This window comes from Genypterus blacodes, unplaced genomic scaffold (assembly GCF_046128005.1).
Source record: "Genypterus blacodes isolate CSIRO-AG114 ecotype Tasmania unplaced genomic scaffold, CSIRO-AGI_Gbla_v1 ptg000037l_1, whole genome shotgun sequence".
Taxonomy (NCBI): Eukaryota; Metazoa; Chordata; class Actinopteri; order Ophidiiformes; family Ophidiidae; genus Genypterus; species Genypterus blacodes.
Window position 1 is genome coordinate 3,765,257 of NW_027466850.1, and position 20,578 is coordinate 3,785,834.

General features: G+C 44.5%; 4 protein-coding genes across 5 annotated transcripts; 2 read left to right on the forward strand and 2 right to left on the reverse strand.

Moving 5' to 3' along the window:
- Positions 1-411: 411 nt before the first annotated feature.
- On the reverse strand, positions 412-2,475 carry LOC142996204 (adenosine receptor A1-like). The gene is made up of 2 exons (XM_076147104.1): positions 2,024-2,475; positions 412-1,494 (listed from the first exon to the last, which is right to left on the reverse strand). Exons 1-2 carry the CDS (start codon positions 2,350-2,352, stop codon positions 861-863), a joined length of 963 nt encoding a protein of 320 aa, XP_076003219.1. The 5' UTR covers positions 2,353-2,475; the 3' UTR covers positions 412-860.
- Positions 2,476-5,387: 2,912 nt separating this feature from the next.
- On the forward strand, positions 5,388-9,059 carry LOC142996329 (adenosine receptor A1-like). Its single transcript, XM_076147296.1, has 2 exons — positions 5,388-6,641; positions 7,629-9,059. The coding sequence occupies exons 1-2, from the start codon at positions 6,286-6,288 to the stop codon at positions 8,236-8,238; spliced, it is 966 nt and encodes a 321-aa protein (XP_076003411.1). The 5' UTR covers positions 5,388-6,285; the 3' UTR covers positions 8,239-9,059.
- Positions 9,060-10,303: 1,244 nt separating this feature from the next.
- On the forward strand, positions 10,304-11,721 carry rplp2 (ribosomal protein, large P2). The gene is made up of 5 exons (XM_076147071.1): positions 10,304-10,408; positions 10,994-11,117; positions 11,196-11,244; positions 11,347-11,454; positions 11,595-11,721. Exons 2-5 carry the CDS (start codon positions 10,995-10,997, stop codon positions 11,669-11,671), a joined length of 357 nt encoding a protein of 118 aa, XP_076003186.1. The 5' UTR covers positions 10,304-10,408; position 10,994; the 3' UTR covers positions 11,672-11,721.
- A 2,118-nt stretch (positions 11,722-13,839) lies between these two features.
- Positions 13,840-17,034, reverse strand: LOC142996305 (uncharacterized). 2 transcript variants are annotated; one of them, XM_076147263.1, is made up of 6 exons: positions 16,774-17,034; positions 15,473-16,086; positions 15,274-15,378; positions 15,113-15,174; positions 14,498-14,761; positions 13,840-14,379 (listed from the first exon to the last, which is right to left on the reverse strand). In XM_076147263.1, the coding sequence occupies exons 2-6, from the start codon at positions 16,074-16,076 to the stop codon at positions 14,332-14,334; spliced, it is 1,083 nt and encodes a 360-aa protein (XP_076003378.1). In that variant the 5' UTR covers positions 16,077-16,086; positions 16,774-17,034; the 3' UTR covers positions 13,840-14,331. The 2 variants fall into 2 exon arrangements, with proteins under 2 accessions (XP_076003378.1, XP_076003377.1); XM_076147262.1 differs by lacking the exon at positions 16,774-17,034 and adding an exon at positions 16,521-16,767.
- Positions 17,035-20,578: the final 3,544 nt, after the last annotated feature.

Below are 20,578 nucleotides of genomic sequence, written 5' to 3' on the forward strand. Positions count from 1 at the left end.
ATACATTTACGCCTGAAGTTGAGCCTCACAAGATGAGGTAGTAGGTTGTATAGTTTGTGGGATGGAGTGAATCCTACTTAGGTGTTAACTATACAGTCTATTGCCTTCCTTGAGAGGTGCTGTTTGTGCATCAAAGTCTACAGAATAAAGCTCGCCAAACTTTACTAACATAAGAATTCACTTTAATGCCATCTTGTGGCCAAAGAGTTAAAGATCACCCGTGTGAATTCAAATGTGATGAAGGCCTGGAGGTCAGCAGGACTCCTGTAGAGTAAGACATGAATGTAAACAAGTGGTAAGTCATTTTGATATTAATTTCAATGTCATCGGTGTCCAGACATATCAACATGTGTACTTTGATGTTTGACATAAATATAAAGGAATCAGAAATAAAACAATGTATGACTGTACTTCATTTCATGATATATGAATTTATTCTGATTGAACACGTAAGTGTACTTGTATCAATATGTGATGTGATGATACAAACAGGCAAACAAACTGAGGTCAATGTATTTTCCAGAGAAGACTTTTTTTTAGTATGAAACAAGAACTGGCACCTCAATTCCATAGTGATGTGAAACTTTCAAATTGCTCAAACTGAGACTTCAGACAAGTAGGGGTCACTTCTCCTCGCATCAGGAAGACAGCTTTCGTAAAGCGGATATCCTCCCCCGATATACATACACACATACATGCCGCATACAGAGTCTAACCAACATTAGAAATATATGTAACATCCTAACTCTAAAAAACAACAACCTAGTACTTTATCAAATTCGGACAAACAAACTATTAACTCATTAACTCAGTATTAACTAATACAAAACAACTATTAACTCTCCCTCCAGTCATATTTGCTAGTTGTTACTGGGATTGTTGCCTGTTGTCTGGCTTGTCTGATCTCTTCGTGGCTGTTCTCTACGTTTGATACACCGTCTCCATATTCTCAGGTATTGTGTCTGGATCTTAGAGATTTTAAATCCATACACCACAGGGTTGACAGCTGAGTTACCGTGAGAGAGCAGGATGCCCACATAAAACGCTGCCTTTGGTACATCTGGGTGACCAAAGTAAGTCACACAGTTCATGATGTGCAGAGGCAGCCAACAGAGAGCAAACAGCACCACTATCAGACACAAAGAACCTGCCAGCTGTTTCTCTCTCTTTAGGCATTTGTGAGCCTGCGTTTGGGTAGCGTTCCCCGGTTTGTAACGAAGGTTCCTCCGAATTGTGCAGAAAATGTAGCAGTACAATCCAGCCATAACGAGCAAAGGTGCCAGAGTGCAGAAGAAAAAGTTGAAACAAACCAGATAGGACATAGAGATCACAGTTATAAACCGACAAACAATAGTTGAGGAGTTGGACGACTGTAACGGAACTCCACTGTGATTGTACCATCCAAGCATCGGTGCGAAACTCACATCTACCGCCACAAACCAACATGCTGCCACCACCATCCAGGAATGTCTCCATGTGAAGGTGGCTTTGTACCTAGGGAGATAAGAGGGACCCATGAAATGTCTCTGCAATTCATGGAACACGGCAGCAAATTAAAGATGACTCAGGGATGCTTTCAGTTTGATTGAATTCTCTATAGTAGAAATGATTCACTGTCGTATCGAGGACAATCTGAGATAGATTAGTGTATGTAGACGTATGTTTCTATGCAAGTCGTACATTTCACACTGAAGTACAATGCTCATAAGTGTACATCATGTAGTTCTTTAAATTGAAAACAATAACTTATATTGCACTACAATGACGCAATACCCAGAGTATACGACCTGACTGGGTGCCAAATTCCAATCCAAGCCATTTCTGTGCACACTGAGCAACGTGAGATGTGAATGCACAAGTGTGTGTGTGTGTGTATGTGTATGTGTATGTGTGTGTGTGTGTGTGTGTGTGTGTGTGTGTGTGTGTGTGTGTGTGTGTGTGTGTGTGTGTGTGTGCGTGCGTGTGTAAGCGTGTGTAAGCGTGTGTAAGCGTGTGTGCGTGTGTGCGTGTGTGCGCATTTTACCTGAGAGGCATGAAGACCTTCAGGTAGCGGTCCACCGCAATGGCTGTCAGAGACAAAACTGAGGCTGTGGTCAGCAACATAACCGTGCAGCTGATGAAGAGACAGGCCTGGAATGAAGTGTGAGCCCGTCCGTCCACCATCACAGCCAAGGGGATGGTGATGCAGCCGACCAACATGTCAGCCACAGCCAGAGACATGATGAAGCAAAAGGTGGGCTGCTGCAGACTCTTACTGCTCCACACTGCCCAGATCACTGACATGTTTCCAAGACAGCAGCTGACGGCGATGAGCACCTCAAACATTGTGTAGATCGCTTCCGCCACCAGCATTTTGCTTCTTACCCTGCTATTGTTGGATGTTGGTGGTGCAGAGTCCTGAGTCTGAATGTGCTGTGTGGCTATCAACTCAACTCAAGTATTCAAACCTTTGAGGAAGTCCCCACCCACAGTGTTTAGTTAAGATAAGAGTGATATCCTAGATGTTGATTTATTTCGCATATAAGGTTTTGATAATTGTGCACATCCCATTCCAGATGAAATGACAATTAAATAGCAATCTGATTAACCAACACAGGAGGATTAGGGCCAACCTGCACAAGATTAAAGTCAGAATCTCTCATCCTCCTCTCTAGGTTAATAGATGAATTCACTTCTTTCGCTTTTTGTCTAACTGTGTCACTATCAAATAGATAGTGTGTAACAATTATAACATGCATGTTTCACACAGGCATATCAAGAGGGGTTTGCAAGGGATATAAACATAAACAAGCAGCTGCTGCTTAGACACAAAGAGGAAGTAACAAATGTACGTATTGTTGTTTTGTCTCTCACAAACTGATATTCAAATCAAGGTTTGGGAATCAACACTGCCTGGATACTGATAGGAGTCCTAAAATGACTTAATATGCTTTTACTCAATATGCTGCTGAAAATACATATAAGTCAGCACTTATCATTTCCTTATCATGAGCTGCTATTCAGCACGTCTGAAACTGATCTGCAGAGTATCTACGACACGATCACAGAAAAACATTTCCTTTATTTTTGTTTCCGTTGTTGGATATTTACACTCTCGTATTAAGTTATGCCCTGAGCCTCATATGTTGTGTAGGCGACTTAGTCAGTGGGCGCAGGTATTCCTTAGATTGGATGGCACAGAGGAGCGAAGGTTGACTCAAAGCAGGAAGCCTCGTTTGATTATCTACACGCTCTCGCATCTCTGTTTGTTTCCTCTGCATGCTCAGGTTTCCTCTGGTGGTTCCGAGACGAGCAATTGAGGTGAACTTGGACACATAAATGGCTCTTTGGTGTTAATTCCGGTGTGAATTTGTCTTGTTTTGTGTGTTAGATCTGTGGTGGTCTCCATGGCTGCGATAGACCCCAGCCTGCTCACACACAGTATGGGCTCATGAAAGCTTAATTCATTTGGAGATGGACACCAAACTGTTTATCACTTCTTTCTGCATAGCATCATTATAAGGGAAGAGAAGATACATAATTGCTGATAGACATTCTCTACATTAGACATATAAACCTTTCAGCAAAAAGTCAGCCTATGCAGTCTCTCAATAATTAATGATGATTCAATTACTGAGACATGATTAAACTTATTACCACAAGTTTGTCTACTGCTTTCCTGCCTGCTCCTAATATAGACAACATCCTCATCCTCCGTACAGTTCCTGCCTGCGATCGTGACCTCAGCCTGAACGCCACGATGGGATTACTGACCTCAAGCCCAAAGGGGTCACGAGAGGATAACCAACCATGGTTATACAGGTATCATATATTACTGAACCTACATGAGCCATAGAGAAAAGAAACCGTCTAAAACATGTCAAACCTATTTCTATGTAAATGTAATAAAGTCTCTTCACTCAGCACTCATAGCTTTAGAGGCTAAATCAACTTCACCACAAGAATAATGAACGTGACCAAGCTGAAAAGGTTAGTAATTAATTCAAAACGAGTTAAAAACTAAATGCAAAACTTACATATTCCACTGATTTGTGGTTCGGTCCAGTATAATTATATGCCAAGAACCAAATATATCATGTTTTACAACTCTACCCTGCTGTGCTGTTCAGCTTTTTCTGCTGATCATTTGGTGGCTCACAGTTTCTGCAAGTGCAAAAGAATGAGCCGCACAAAAGTTTAGAAGATTGTGAAGTTGTAGTAGATGTTTGGGTTTGAACTGAGAACTGAGAAAGAGCAAGAGAAATAAAGAGGATGACTATTATATTATAACATACTGATTATAATGTGTGCTTGTTGGCAATAGTTGTCAGTATGTCCACGATACCCCACAATGTTTCCTTCAATGCGCTGCAGTAAACCACAGAAGTGATGATGGATGTAGATTTCCAATTCAGATAACGAGTGCATGTGAAAAGAAAACAACCCCAATAAAAGTGATTCAGCATCTGCTCATGCACACACTCCTGCATAAACCAGGCATCAGTGGCTACGTCCCAAAACCACGACTTGAGTCATCACTTTCTTTCAAGAATAGAGGAGTGATTAGAATAATTGTGTTTAGAGGCAGACACTGAAACTTCTCCTTAATGGACTGAAGCCCATCTCAGTGATTGCTTGCTCAGGGTTACACGCTGCCAAAGCTTTTCATTCGCTGACAGTTTCTTATAGAAGCAAGTTAGTCTAAGTAATTAGAGATTTGTATCTGCATTGTAGTTCAACCTTTTTCCACCATACTGGGTTGTTTAAGCTGACAAAACTAAAGAAGGAAAATGTGGACAGCAGAGAGAGTTCAAGTTAGAAACAAATGAATGACCTGCAACGAGAATAAATGCAGCTGTGGAATGAAATCCTTGTCTCTAGTCATGCAGGCAATCATGAAGTAGTGACAAAACTACAATTCTTAATAAGCATGAAGGGATGAAGGCCTCACCGGATACTCATAAACTCCCACGTCAGTTCAGGGGTCGTGATTACGGCATAAGATGCATTCAGGTGCACATGGTCGGACTACAATTTTATTTTTGTAAATATATAATTTGCACCAACGGTTTTTTTTTAATCAACCCTATATGTAATGTTGTTGTTGAAGTGTGAATTTATACCTGGAACCTGAACTGTGTGCTGGTTGTTCCCACTCTGCCCCTGGTGTAGGTCACAATAACATGTCAAACAGGTCCCTAAACAAGCTCGTCCTTCAGGTCAAATAGATGGATTTGAGTTAAATTATTTCCAAGTTTGATCCGTCTGGACCTGAGCCTAGGGGCGAAACCCTAATCAATATATTAGTAACTCAAACAACAGCCAGAGCTGCAGCTCAAACTAACCGGTAAGGACCATGAAGAAACATGACAAAGTGCACATTTGTACCTGCTGGGGTTCTCAAACAAACACACCAACTGCATAACAACAGCTGTTCAATGCTTTATAAAAGTGTGTCACCGCAACAAACTAGTTAGCAACCTCCCCAAGCACACCAAGTAGCGTTTAGCTCAGCACCACACACACATACTGGTAGAGCATGTGGATCTGTTCCTGGATGTGGATCAGAGAGTCAGAACCAAAACCCAATAATGGATTCTTCCCAGGGCCATGACCCATGGACTGTTCCTCACTGTTCATCAAAGTCTGTTTCCTAACTTCTTGGAGCATCCTGCTAACAATCAAACAAGCCAACCAACAGAGAGACACCTGTGAAAACATAATCTACCAACCAACATAACATACCTTCAGGCATTGATGTTACAAGATGAAAGTAGAAATATCAATATTCAAAGGGGAACCTGCACACTGGAGACAGGCTGACAGTGAATACCTGCTTCACACGTTTATCTCGCATATCTATAGTATCAAAAACCTCGACAGCCTGACAGTTTTGTAAAGGACCAAAGAACACTCGCACACATAAACTCTAGAGAGAGAGGAGCTCCTGCTGCAGGGAGTTACGCAGAGAACCAAGTCCCTCCCCTCGGTGTTATGCCTCCTTTTTACGCACCAGTATGAGGGAGAGGGGGGAGGGACAGATGAAGGGAGAGAAGGGAAAGTAAGGATCAAGGATGCATGCTTCCTCTATCCTGAACAGCATGTTTGCATTGCATTGCTCTGCATCCTTCTTACAGTATCAGTGTGCCAATGTGTGTATGAGACAAAGAGAGAAACCACACACAGAACACACAGGATGGACGATCGCTGCCTACTGAAGCCACAAATCAAAGAAGAGAGCAGAAGCTTCAACATCTAGCTTTCACTATTTGAGTAGAAGGTAAGAAAGACGTGGAAAGAGTCAAAATGTCTTTCGCTCCTGGAATCAAACCTCGGGATCGCGTGGACATGATGTACATCTCCATCGAGGCAGTCATCGCTCTGGCCTCTGTGTTGGGGAACGTGCTTGTGGTGCTGGTGGTGTGTGTGAACCGGGCTCTCCGCAACACCACCTTCTGCTTCATTGTGTCACTGGCGGTGGCAGACATCGCTGTGGGTGTCTTGGTCATCCCTCTGGCGATCATCATCAGTCTGGGACCCAAACTTCACTTCTACACCTGCCTCTTCCTCTCCTGCCTGCTCCTCATCATCACTCAAAGCTCCATCCTTTCCCTGCTGGCCATTGCCATCGACCGCTACTTGCGAGTCAAGATTCCCACCAGGTGAGTTCTGCTGCATCTCACTCTTACTGGTGCAGATTCAGACATACTAGTGTACAGGAACTGGAGAAAGGGGATTTGTTGAGCTTTTATTGATTTGACAATGTACTCAATACAGTTGCTGAGCTTGAATTTGTGGTAAGAACAATAAAACAATCATAACTGAGAGCAATTGAGTTGTTATCAAAGCATATATTCAAAGGGGAAACTCATGACTAGAAGAAACTTTGGTCAAACTAAAGATGATCAGTTCCGTGTAACAACCTGCATATTTGTCCCAGAAAACTGCACATTTCTCTGTAGGCAAACTATAAACATTGATCTCTACAAAGGCCTATTCATGATCCCTGGAGTTCATCTGACACATGCTACTGTTACAATACATCTGTGATCATATCAAGAGCCTGTTTTGAATATTTTGAATACAAATTTAAATTCCCTAGAGGCAACATGTTAAGTTTTCCTTTCCCTTTTGCCAGCACTAACTCACCCCTGTAAACCTACTTTCTAAAGTCGCCCTTTGAATTATCTATACAGTAAATAACATGTAAGTAGAAATGATTGACTCCGCCAGTAAAACATGTCCTAGCCCAATCTCCCCCCCCCCCCCCCCCCCCCCCCTCCCCCCACACAAGGCCTAACTTACTCTCCAGCCCTGCTCAGTATCAGTCCGGAGGAGGAGGTCCCACTGTTGAGGGAATCTATACCTGACACGGTGCCATATATCTTTGTCTGACTTCATCTAAATCAATGGACTAAACATCCAAAGCTTTCAAGTAAATGAAAATGCTCCAGTCAGCCCAAATGTGCACGTTAGGCGTGAGTCTGTAAGGGTCTTTGGCAGTCGTCCATAACATGTTTAGTTCATTAGTAGGATATGGGTCTACAAAGCAGACAGTTGAGGGAAATGCTTGTGAACAACTTCCACACCCTGGCTTTTATTTCTGAGATAATTCTGTGTCTGATATCTCCTTTTAAACCTCTACACAGGTACATCACCATTGTGACCCAAAAGAGGGCGAGGGTGGCAGTTTGCCTGTGTTGGATCGTCTCTTTCCTCACAGGATTGGTTCCAATGATTGGCTGGAACCGCAGAATCGATGGAAACCTCAGCAGTTCCGGTGACATCACCTGTGGATTCACCACAGTCATGAGCATGGACTATATGGTGTACTTCAACTTTTTCGGCTGGGTAGTGGCACCGCTGACTATCATGATCGTTCTATATGGGGAGATCTTTAGGGTGATCCGGCTACAGCTCAACCGGCGAGCTGAAGCCACCAATGATGGAGACAGGTACTATCAGAGGGAGCTGAAGCTAGCTAAGTCACTGGCTTTAGTGGTCATCCTCTTTGCTATATGTTGGCTGCCACTGCACATCATGAACTGCATCAACTTCTTCTGCCCAGAGTGTAAAATACCCCCGTTCGCAGTGAAGACAGGCATCTTTATGTCCCACGTGAACTCCGCTCTCAATCCGTTGGTCTATGCATTTCGGATAAAGCGGTTCCGTGTCACACTCATCCAGATCACTCGCCGTTACATGTTGTGTAGGCCACCAGAGGACACCCCCTGCCCCAGCAGCACACCGGCCCTGTAACAAGCACTAAAGAATTCCTGTGCGTTTGGTTTAGTGTGAGGCCGGGTCATGGTAAAGCAATGAGACGTATGGAACTATGTGAGATGTGGAGTATGGACACATTAACAAAGCTTTTCACGAGGTCATGGGACAAGTTCATATGTGTTTATATTTACAAAAACTTATCAATGTGCCTACAAACAGGCAGCAAACTAATATCATCATCAGTCTTCTACGTTATTTTAGTTTTCAACTAATTTCCCAAATTGATTCATATTGAATTATTAAATGTCTATAGAAGGAGAAAAACATTGAATGTTTGAAATGCTTGCTTGCAATTCACCTCAATAAATCTGCACAGCTTCACAAACTTGTTTCACATTTGGTCAAATCAAAGGATTTACTTTATGCACAAACGTCTGACTTTGAGTCTGATGTGGAATAGAGAAGAGGAGGGTTTGCTGAGTCAGCACAGCGTCGACTGCAGCCTACAACTGAAGGTTTTCACCAGAGACCATTCAATACACTGAGAAATTGGCTGCGCCTGGAAGACAAATCACCAATAAAATCACCAAAATAAAACAAAACAAAACTTGGACAGTTGAAACATCTAAGTGAATGAGCTGTCAATCTCCATCACATGATCCAGGCTCCCTCATTCAGCCGATTCAGCTGCTCTCAGCCATATCTCAATGGCTGCCACAGAGTGTTGAAAAAGCTCAGGAGCAATTGAGTAAATTACAGTGAGGTGATTTATTCCAGCTGAAGCTTCATCAGCTCTGCCTCGTCATCACTTTGACCTGTGCCTGTTTCCTTCAACACTCTGACAATAAAAAAGTCCTCATCTGGTTTGTGGCCCATTATTATTAATGACTATTATTAGTTACACAAGTCAGAATTTCCACTGCAACTGTCTTAGAGTTGTGAGGCTGAATACAGAACAAGCTGTCTGACCTGACCTGCCTTGGCCACACACACACACACACACACACACACACACACACACACACACTTGGATACGTGTTTTACCATCTGTCATCTTCACCCACAATGAGGGATTTGAAACTGCTTAGTGTGTCCTAATCCCCAACCGTCGTCTTAGTGACCGACAAGCCAACCTAGTTACCTTCACTACAAGATCCTGACCGGTGCTGGAAGACACAAGCATGGAGTAGCTGTGGAAACGTAAAGCCCAGAGTCTCCACTTTGTCTGTCCCATCTTATCTTCATCCCAAAACTCATCTTCATTGCGGTAAGGCCCTTCATGTTCATTTTGAGACAGCAGCAACAGTGTTTCTACATCTCAAGTTCACTGAATTACTCTCTAATACTTTTTTTATTTAGGCAACTGCTTAAAACTTGATAAGGAAGGAAATGGCCGACACACATGGAGCTGAGGTGGACCAAAATCCGGAGGCTCCAAATGAAGAGAATGAGGACGATGCCTTAATACACATAAGCAAAATAATTGAAGGTCGGCGAGCGTTGCCATGGGCGCAGTGGACGTTCACAGAGAAGGCAACGTACTATATGGACCGCATTTTCCTCGGGTTCTTAGCCCTTGTTGTTGTTGTGTTGTTGGGAGAGTTTGTCTATAAGTTTTGGTATGTGACCAATGTGAAGAAGATTGCAGCGTTTTTCTCAGATTGCTTGGCTTTTGTGTCAAGCTGGCTCTTCACCCAGGAAAAGCAGGAGAAGCTGCTTGAGTTGTAGACAGTATGTGTGCATGTGTATCAGTGCCAGTGTCTAGGGTGAGTTTGATCACAGCATCCATCTATCTTGTAGCAAGATTGATTTTTGTATGAATAAAAAAAGCCATAAATAAACTGAGAAGTATTCACAAGTCACAAGCCTACATGTTGTGTTTTTAAATAAAAGTTCATATACATAAAAAAATAACCATTATTATTATTATTATTATTATTATTATTATTGTTAGAATTACTATTTTTACTGTTATTATTACATCACCATTATTATTATTACTATTATTATTATGATTGTCACCATTACTATTATAATCCCCAATATTATCATTATTATTATTATGGACGTGATGTCGTACCTGTCTGTCATCCTGATGGACCAATCAAATCAGCCCCGTGAACTCTTCGGCCATTTCCGGTTCCTCCTCCGTCTCTCTTCCGGAATTCACAGCGTGTCCGACGTTTCGTGTCTGTTCAGACTTAAAGTAAGTGTAATAATCGCCCATTTCAGACGGGGTGTCAGCCGATATTCTAGTATTTTTATATCAAATGTGTAGTTTGCTTTTCCTCTCCGCTGTCTTGTCTTTGACGCTTAAACCCTTTGACGAGTGCGCGACAGACAAAGCGCCATGTCGTCTTCTTACTGTGTAATGGCGTTTGTCACACGCTTAAACACCGCCGCAGCCATATTGTTGTTCAACAGTGTCGGTATATTAAATCTGAGTCGTAGATATTTTAGACTTGTCCGTGTTTTCGTCGCGGCAAGTCTTTGTTTGAAGGGAATCTCGTTATTAGGCGTTAAGTTAAGGCGTAAGACGTCCTGACATGAAGGAACTCGTCCGCCCCCTCGTGGTAATGACGAGTACTGCAATATAAGTGTTTGGACTATAAATAACTTCTCGATCATGTTAAGTAATGTGGTAATTTAGTTTGTTAAAATGTCTAACAACATAGTGGACCTTCAGGAAACAATACATCGTTAATTTTAGCTCGTCACCTGTCAGACTCTTGCATCATTATGTCATTTCCCAGGTGAGTCATGTTTTGTTTTTGTCTCCTCTCCTCTGCAGAATGCGTTACGTGGCCGCTTACCTCCTGGCTGTTCTCGGCGGGAACACTAGCCCCTCTGCAAAGGACATCAAGACCATCTTGGGCAGCGTGGGAATAGAGGCCGATGACGAACGCCTAAGCAAGGTGGGTTGGTTAATAAAGGTTCAGTGGGCAGTCCACACACGATGACACGGCTGGAACTAAATCTGTGTTCCTCTGTAGGTCATCACTGAGCTGAATGGCAAAAACATCAATGAAGTCATGAACTCAGGTAAAGTATTTCAGTTATAACTCATCACATGTTTGGTTTCAGAGACATTGGAAAGGAGAAAGATGCATTTTCCTTCAATCTGTTGTAAACTTGTTTCCCCAGGCCTCTCTAAGCTGGCCTCCGTACCAGCAGGTGGTGCTGTAGCAGCTCCCGCCGCCGCCGCCGCCGCCACTGCGGGGGCGGCTGGAGCCGGGGCTGCGCCTGCTGCTGGTAAGTGTTCACATCTCAGCCTCGGCACTACTTAAGACGAGGAAGTCCACCAGATGAGAGAAGAAGTGAAGAAGAAATCAGTAAAAAAGTAGCATACAGGCTGATTAACTTGTTGTTCTCTTTGTTCTCATCTATTCTAGCGGAAGAGAAAAAGGAAGAGAAGAAGGAGGAATCAGAGGAGTCGGATGAAGACATGGGCTTTGGACTCTTTGATTAATCTGCCTCTCCGTTTAAAAGGCAATAAAAATGTAAAAGGTTTACACCAAACGTTCTCTTTGCATTATTGAAAATAAGACTTACTCACACACTTTTGTTAGTTTGGGCCAACTCTGCCTGACAACAGACGACGCAGAGCCCCGTGTCGTTGCCTCACAGCTGCTCTAGGCGCTCTGTGTGGCCGCCTGCTGAAAATAGAAACCTGTTATTATTAAGCAACCCTGAAGTGTGTGTGTGTGCGTGCGTGTGTGTGTGTGTGTGTGTGTGGTCACTGACCTTGTGTCGCCCACGTTACTGAAACTTAACAAACTGGTTTTGGTTTCCTCTAAAGTGTCAAAGTTGTCCAGGAAGAGGAAGAGCAAGGACTTCTCATAAACCAGCTTGGTTCCATGATGTACTTCATATTTCCATTGTTTAAAACAGAAATGAGTCAACAGATCAAAAATCAGATTGAATTATTGTCAGTCTCAGTGTTGTGTAACGTGTTCAGTCACCCTCTGACTGTAACCTGCGTGCTGGCACGTCTCTGCGTCCTGAGGGGTTTCCCCACTATCATGAGTGTTTAATCTTATCTATGGGTTCAGGTGGCAGGTGTGTGTGGGAGGTGTGTGTCACGCGCTCCGTATTGTAAATATAAGAGAAAGTGAAATGATAGAGTTCAGCAGCTCTACCTGCTCTGTACGGCTCCTCTGCTGTCTCGTCTCTCTGCTCTGTGAGTTTGCGTGTGGTTGCTCGGCACTCGGCTCGACGCTCCTTACTCCCTGGAGTGCCGACTGGCTGGCAGAGGGATGACTGATCTCTTCTGTGGAAATGGGTCTGCGTGGAGAGAAACTTGTTCCGCGGGTCTAATCCATCACAGCTGTCACATCCACCTTGCATAATCAGCTGGCGGCACAGAGAAGTCGTCAAGTCCCAACACTGAACACACAGGAACAAGTGAACTGTCAATCTGAGAGTCAGTTCACTGGCGCTGCTGTGTGTCTGTGGATCACAACACAATAGTTTCACCTGATAAACTCTCCGTGCATTAGGCTGCTCCCACTACTGTCAAGACATGTAGAGTTCAGGAATGTTCTTCCTATCTTCCAGCCAGTCTTCCTGAGAATTTGGGCTGAATATGTGTGTGTGTGTGTGCGATTACAGAGGTGTGGTGCTCCTCTGGCTTTCATCCGCTGCAATCAGATTCAGATTCAGTTTCGGTGGTCATGGGAACACACACACACACACACACACACACACACACACGTCGTGACCTGTTGCTGAAAAAATGCAGCTACCTGCAGGTGAGTGTTGAAGTTCAGGTCAAGTCAATTTTATGTCTATGGCCCAACATCACACACTGTCTAAAGGGCTTTACACACACATCACACTTACAAATCCCAAAACCTTCCAAAGCACACTAGGAAAACCCAAATGTATCAGGAAAACCGGAAGAAGCCTCAGGACTGGCAACTCCAGAGAGTCTCCCCTCCACCAGCGGCCGGGTGAGCAATAGGAACCTCCAGTTGGATTAAAGAGGAACAATGAAGCATGAAGAGCAGTAAACAAGTGTGTGACTGAGGTCAGACAGGCAGCATTACTCAGTCCAGAGACCACAGAGGCCTTTACAGCTGTTTATCATGCTGAGGAGAACTTTGATCATTGAACTAAACTGCAACAATCATTTATATCACCGATACCAAACCTGCTGCCACCAATGCAGTAACAGGCTCTGCCCACCATCAGGTCTAACCTCTGGGGCTCTAGGTTTCTGGGGCTCTGGGGTTCTGGGCTCTGGGTCTCTGCGCTCTTGAGTTCTGGGGCTCTGGGCTCTGGGTCTCTTGGCTCTTGAGTTCTGGGGCTCTGGGCTCTTGAGTTCTGGGGCTCTGGGGTTCTGGGCTCTGGGTCTCTGGGGCTCCGGGCTCTTGAGTTCTGGGGCTCTGGGTCTCTGGGCTCTTGAGTTCTGGGGCTCTGGGTCTCTGGGCTCTTGAGTTCTGGGGAGCTGGGGTTCTGGGTCTCTAGGTCTCTGGGTCTCTGGGGCTCTGGGCTCTTGAGTTCTGGGGCTCTGGGCTCTGGGTCTCTGGGGCTCTGGGCTCTTGAGTTCTGGGGCTCTGGGCTCTGGGTCTCTGGGGCTTCATACAGTTTGTATCTGGACTTGACAGAATGATACAAGAAACACAAATATGTACATTCAACAAATATGTTTTAATTATACAATATGAACGCCTGCATTCATAACAAACACACCAATCAGAACACATCCTCCTGTATTAAACACATTCCATCATTTGGCACCAACATGCCTCAGCTCCACACAGCAGAATGTTCATGTTCACAGATTAAACATCACATCTCTATCCTCACTAGTAAGCTAGCTGCTCATGATGCTGACTGATCTTCTGCTCCCTCACTCCAGCCTGCAGCTCCCAGCCCGCTCAGCACACTCACACTACAAAGGCACAAGTTGTGTTCACATCCCACTGAAGGATAATCAAACATTATATCCCTAAATAATAAAAGATAAATGTCCACATGCAGCTCTTCTCTTCTTTAGGGTCTTTGGGTGGCGTCCGTTGTCTAAACTGCTCTTCTTCAAATGGAGCTGAAGCTTTGCAACTCACCGAGAGAGAGGGACGCTGTGATAAAGGTTTCACCTGCAGGTTCATTTAACACAGAGGCATGTCAGTCATTAGCATCATCGCAGTCAGGCCAGGGATGATCTGTACACGCCTGCAGGAGAGACAAGAGTCAGACGGATGAATCCACCGTTACAACATCCACAGCAAACTCTCAGGTGTTCCACTCTCATGTCTCATCTCTGCTCCGCTGCTCCGCTTCCACCGCTCACCTGTTTGTATTCAAACTTGTCCTGCAGGTATCGGTTCCCCAGGCCGGTGATGAGTCCGATGTTCTGCCTGTGCAGCGCCGCCAAACGGGCCGTGAAGTCCAGCGTGAAGGCCAGGCTCACCAGCTCGGGCGCCGTCGGGGGGACGCTCAGCGTTTTGTTGACGGTGGGAGTCGCCTCCGTTTCCAGGTACGCGTCAGCCATCTGCTTGAAGGCCGAGTAGGACATCTGCTGGAAGAAGCTGTTCAGAGCCGGGTTCTCCTTCAGCTGGAGGGGAGAAGAGAAGCAAACATCCTGATTCAACTGAGCAGGTGGAGAGAATAAAGCTCTTAGAAAGGACTTCAAAGGGCCACACACACACACACACACACACACACACACTTTTGCTTTCACTAATATTCAAATCCACCTGTCCGTGTACACGCCCGAGCCCGGGGCCTGTCAACATGCAGTGCATTGTGGGAAATAAAGAGAAACAGATGCTCCTGGGTTTGTGTGATCCTGGCACCATGAAGCAGAATCACACATTTGCTTTCTCTAACATCTCGCCTTAATAATTAACCCATGACCTCACAGGATCAGAGTGATAAAGTATATGATGCATTATGGGACACCAACCTTATCGTCGATGGCGTCTCCCTGCTCTTTGGTCAAATCAATGAGCCTCTTGATCAGTTCCTCTGTGACAAAGAGAGATGAGAGAGGTTAAATAAAGCTCTAACGTGTCATAAATGCATGGATGTGAAGTCAAACACAAGTTTCCTAATGTCCTTTCCTACCATCTGAGAGCACTTCCTCTTTCTCTTTCACCTCGTGGACGATCTTCTGCATTTCCTCCGACACTCTCTCGTAGTAGGAGTATGTAGGTTCAACGCTCATGACAGCTGTAAGACAAACACACACACACACACACTGGTCAGTGTCCGCTCCAGCACCTTTGACCTGATGGGGTCATCGTGTCGCCGTGTTCAGACTTACATTCCACTCCGGTGATGTCGGCCGGGTTCACTTCTTTGATCACGTCGCTCCTGCTTTGCCTTTTTATCGATATTAAGGATAACCTCCTCTTGATCTTCTGCGACCTGCTCTGCCTCCTCACCACGACGCTCGCAGGCGCAGGAGCGGCCTCGGCGGTCTCGTCTCCCGTCGGGTGGTCCTGCGCGTCTCCGGGACTCTCCTCTCCGTCCGTCTCCTCGCCCCCCTTCGGGGAGAATAAACCCAAGAAGCTTTTCCACAGCGAAAGCTTCCTGCCCCTTTTTGTCTTTCTCTTCTTCTTCTTCTTGGTTTCCTCATCGCGCTTCTCAGGTTTGGCAGGTGGAGTTTCCACCGTGGCGAAGGTTGTGATCTCCCCGTCCCTCGGGGAGTCAGATAGGAAGAGGGACGGGTCGCTGGAGTGCCTGCGCAGGCGTCTCTTAACCGGGACCCATTTCTCTCTCCTCTTCTCGGCGCTGGTGCCCAGAGTCCCGTCGTTCAGACTCAGGCTGCGTTTGACGTAAACCTCCAGCAGGCGGATGGTGTCATTGGGGGCCACGTAGATCAGCTGGCCGTTGTTGGGCCTCCCGCTCTCTGGCTCGGCCTCCATTATGGAACCACTGGAGAAATCAAACACAAAGAGGCTATGAATGGGAAATGGGCGTAAAGCACGAAACAGTAGAAGCCCCGCAGTCATTCTATTCTATTCTACTCTATTCTGCTCTCACTCTGGCTCTGACACCTTAAACCAGCAGAAATGTAAAACAGGTTTCACAAACTGTCGAAACTGGTCAGAAGTAAACAACATTATGTTAGAAAAGCAGAAGCTCCCATTGACGCGGTGTTACTCAAATAATGCAAAGCTAGGATCATCATAAAGTATAATAAAGTAGAAATACACACACATAGAGACACATATGGAGCATAAAAGCTTGAAATCAGCTGTTAGGTTTGCATGTTGAAGCAGTAAAGTAATAACTTGAACTCGAGGCAGAGAGAATGGATACAAAGGTCGACACACCTGGAAATATGAGACTGAAAGTATGCAGCTTACCGGAAAGCCTTGAACACCATCTTTTATCTTCTTTTGTACAATTTTCTGTTCTATTCTATTCCGTTCTATATCTCCAGGTAAGTGGTGTGTGTGGTTTTTAGCTGCAAAAACTAGTTTCACACACTCTGAGAGGAAAACAAACTCTAAACAACTGAGAGAAGCAGAGGCAGCTGTTGTGTCTTGTCGTCTCTCTTAGTCTCTGTCTCTCTCTCTGTGTCTGTCTGTCTCTGTGTCTGTGTCTGATGTGTCTCACCTCCTCCCCTCCAGCTTTAAGCGCGGCTCTGTCGGTGTGTCAGGGCGGACCAGGTGAGCTCACTGACGGAGGTGAACGTCGCTTCAGTCGCATTCCGCACCCATGTTAGGAAATTCAGCAGAAAGGAGGAGCGGAGAGCTTGCGGCGGCGCCTCCTCCTCCTCTCCCTCCTCTCCCTCAGCAGGTGAATGACATCAGCGGCTTGTTTACGGTTTCAGCTTCTCCTTACGCCATAATTGCGCGTGGTTGTTCGGCCACGTCTTTACAGGAAATAGCGCGCGCTCTCTGCAGCGTAAACTCGCTATTCACAGATCAGAGTTACGTCTGAAGTTAAACTTTCTAATTTTTCACTTCATTTATTTGTGTACATGCATACATTCATCTGATGGCTCTTCTACGTGACAGAGGAGGTTATACGTTTAACGTTAGATGAATAAAGAAGTAAGAATTCAAAGAATAGAAGATTGTACAACAAATCCTGCATCTTACTTCCTGGTTTAAGTTGAAAAGTTAGACACGCTCACACATATAAACAAGAAGTCTGAGGTAAATGAGACCTAAAAGCATTAAATTAACCAAAAACTGTGATAGCTGACAGTTAAACATTTCTATAAATGCAAATTAGTTGGTTATAAACTGATAAACTTATTCAAAAGTATGGATATAAACACATGTTTATGTCAGCACTTGCATGTTTGCGCGCGCGCACACACACACACACACACACACACACACACACACACACACACACACACACACACACACACACACACACACACTTGTATGATCATATTTGGGAATCAAGTGAATGAATGAACGAAAACAAGCCAGCATCACGATGTGACGTCACCCTCACTGCCTGATGTAGGATCGGCCTGTTGTGTTCAATGGCTTACAGGAAAACAGGTGATAAGAGTGAAACTCCCCTTATGTCACTACAAGTACAGTGTAACCACACCAGTGTGTCGCTTCTCAGAGACGGGCAACATTCTCTGTCTTCTGAGACGCAGTTACCAAACTTGTAGTGCAGCTCTATTATTGGTTCACTGATGTCTTTTACGTTTGTCTACTCAATGAACATTATTCCCATTAGATACAGAACACATGACTAAATGGGAATGTTCATTTTGCTCATTCAGACATTTTACATTTAAATTGAAAGTGAAAGATAATAATTTATTTGCTTTCATCAGCTCTGTCCTCAACCTCACTAAATCAACTGTTCTAATTGTAAGCTCGGCTCATGAACCTGAGTTTATACACAGGTTTTAGCTGTGTTCAAGCGAGTTTGTTGCCTGTAGTTACAGAGTAAAACCACAAGGTGTCATGATAACACAGTCACACAGCTCCTGTTCTTACTGTAAGATCATACCAGTGGAGCCGAAACACCACCCGGTCTGATACTGTGGCTGTAATGTATCAGCCCCCACAGCTGTGACCCCTTTGCTGCCTGTAGGTGAAGTGCTTTGCTCAATAGCACATCAATAGCAGAGTTACAGGGAGGGGAGGGGCTTCACAGCAGCAGGAGTTAGAGAACCTGATGTGTTCAACAATAACAAGATTATGTCTTTATATTTATGTATTTATTCATTTTAATATGATAATTTTTATAATTATTATTGTTTATTTTATATGTTAATTTAGTTATTGGTGTATTTATTTATTTATGAAGTATACGACTTCCCACTGTGCGGCCTGGTTTATTTGAACTACAGATATTTTTTCACGCAACTACAGTTACATCATCATTACTCTTCATCTGTCAGGTCATTTGGACTCCCTGATCAGACTGAACATCCTGTGGTCTGAGCCTGATCCAGGGTGTTACTTAAGGTCAACTGATTCATTTTTCATGGGCGTTAAGCAGGACAAATGTGGAACTCATGTTTCGTCCCACAAGGTCTGGCTGCTGACCTCCACGCCCGTCACTAATGCCTTCACTGATCATAAACCTTTCTCTCCTTAAAAGCTTCCCTCTCCTCTCCATCTCCATGTCCTCTTTCTATTCTCTCAAATAATAGATTGGCCTTAGTGGACCCCGGGCAGCACATCACTCAGCGTATTCAAATAGTTGCCGGTTGTGTCTGCATGCCAAAAGATTATTTACTGCAGCAATGTTCTCTGAATGCTTGATCAATAAACAGTTATATTGATTTAAACACTTCATTTGATGTACTAAGGATTGGTCATCATAAACTCTCTTAAAGTGACTGAATTATTGAAGTAGACCAAAATGTCATTTGAATAATTGAAGACTTTGGATGAACCAAGAGAGAGAGACAGACAGACAGACACTCTGCTCAAGATCATTAAAGCAAAGTAACAGACAGAGCCAGCCCATTTGTTTCCTTCTGTATTATGAGCATAATACAGATGTCAACACCTGCAGAAAGGTTTCCATCATGTAAACACACACCATGTCCTTGTCTGCTGCCATTTAAAAACAGACAGTAAAGGACTAAATGAGGACAAACACCTCGACTGTCCACTGCCGTCAAAACAATGTCAGAGACACATCCAGGAAATACAGCCATTTGGGAGAGAGTGTGTGTCACATTGGAGGAAACTGCATCACAATGTCTCAGCCTGGCCAAGGAAGGATCAGGGTGTGTCCAGCGTCACCGTGCGAGCAGATGGACCCCGTCTGCTTCACTTAACTCGTGCCAGTAATATGTTGAGTCTTCCTGCTCGTTTATTGCACAATACTTGACTTTGACCCGACGCGTCTATTTTTATTCCCGCATCTTCATCATACTTGACCTTAAGTCGATGAAGAAGCTAAAAGAGTAACGCAAAACCTGCAATGTTCTCGGTCAGCAAAGTTGGGGGGGAACAGAATCAATGTCTGAAGTAATACTGTAGGTGAGCCCGGCTGCATTTGAATCGATACCAAACCCACAGATTGCTCTGCCACTCTGTACGATACCCACACTGCAGCATTCACGCTTTGATCCCAAATACATGGCAAGGTCACTGTTGCAGCGACCTCCTGCGTTTGCCAACGTGTGTGCTTTCCTGGATCACAAGGGTTATCGGAGACTTTGGACGGATTTAATGCAAACACAAGCCACTCGGTTCCAAGCAACTTTGCCCTCTGGAGGGCGTGAACTACAGTAGACCAGCTGCTGTCTGTGCAGCTCTGAAACTGTCTTATAATGTGTCTGCTGACATAACAGTAACCCAATCCACTGATATGAGACTCAGTGACTGAGCTTTCGTGTGAGTCTCATCCATTGTTTCCCCTAAAGGACAAACGCAGCCGGTAACTGACTTGTTGAATACAGGGAAGACCAGAGCCATGCAACCGGGATATCTTTAGACCCATTAAGCGTTGCAGCACTACAGAGTGTGCTGTGTCACAGCTATTGGACCATCTGCAGGTGTTTGGATGGATTTTTTGTGCTTGAATCTGCATCAAAGGGACGATGGATGTGATCTCTCCATGGAACACTGGATGAATTATAAATGACAGAGTCACATTGGGTTTGACCTTGCGAGAGCCACCTGTCTGTTAAATGGCAAATGCTATCAGGCCTCGTGTCGGGGATATCACGATACAATCAGTGATCAGCAGGTCAGAAGGGCAGACCGTTGACCCCACCATTAACTTGTGACAAGAGTAACAGGCCTCTGAACAGAGAAAACCCCAAAACACATCAGGAAAAACACGTATTCCCTTCAGTATCAACGTCAAATCTGCAAACTGCTCCGTTCCAATTTGGTGCTCTGACACTTTTGCAGGTCCAATCAGAGAATGTGTCTTTATGAGCCAGTGTGGAAAAGTAATACACAAGTGAAACAGTTAG

Bases quoted from the DNA above. Each gene is read 5' to 3' on its own strand.
- rplp2 (XM_076147071.1), top strand. From the start codon at position 10,995: ATGCGTTACGTGGCCGCTTACCTCCTGGCTGTTCTCGGCGGGAACACT. The intron at 11,118-11,195 runs GTGGGTTGGTTA...GTTCCTCTGTAG, and splicing joins ATGACGAACGCCTAAGCAAG to GTCATCACTGAGCTGAATGG. The intron at 11,245-11,346 runs GTAAAGTATTTC...TTGTTTCCCCAG, and splicing joins CAATGAAGTCATGAACTCAG to GCCTCTCTAAGCTGGCCTCC.
- LOC142996204 (XM_076147104.1), bottom strand. From the start codon at position 2,352: ATGCTGGTGGCGGAAGCGATCTACACAATGTTTGAGGTGCTCATCGCC. The intron at 1,495-2,023 runs GTAAAATGCGCA...TTATCTCCCTAG, and splicing joins AAGGTCTTCATGCCTCTCAG to GTACAAAGCCACCTTCACAT.
- LOC142996305 (XM_076147262.1), bottom strand. From the start codon at position 16,540: ATGGTGTTCAAGGCTTTCCG. The intron at 16,087-16,520 runs GTAAGCTGCATA...TGATTTCTCCAG, and splicing joins ATGGTGTTCAAGGCTTTCCG to TGGTTCCATAATGGAGGCCG. The intron at 15,175-15,273 runs GTAGGAAAGGAC...TCTTTGTCACAG, and splicing joins AGAGGAAGTGCTCTCAGATG to AGGAACTGATCAAGAGGCTC.
- LOC142996329 (XM_076147296.1), top strand. From the start codon at position 6,286: ATGTCTTTCGCTCCTGGAATCAAACCTCGGGATCGCGTGGACATGATG. The intron at 6,642-7,628 runs GTGAGTTCTGCT...ACCTCTACACAG, and splicing joins CGAGTCAAGATTCCCACCAG to GTACATCACCATTGTGACCC.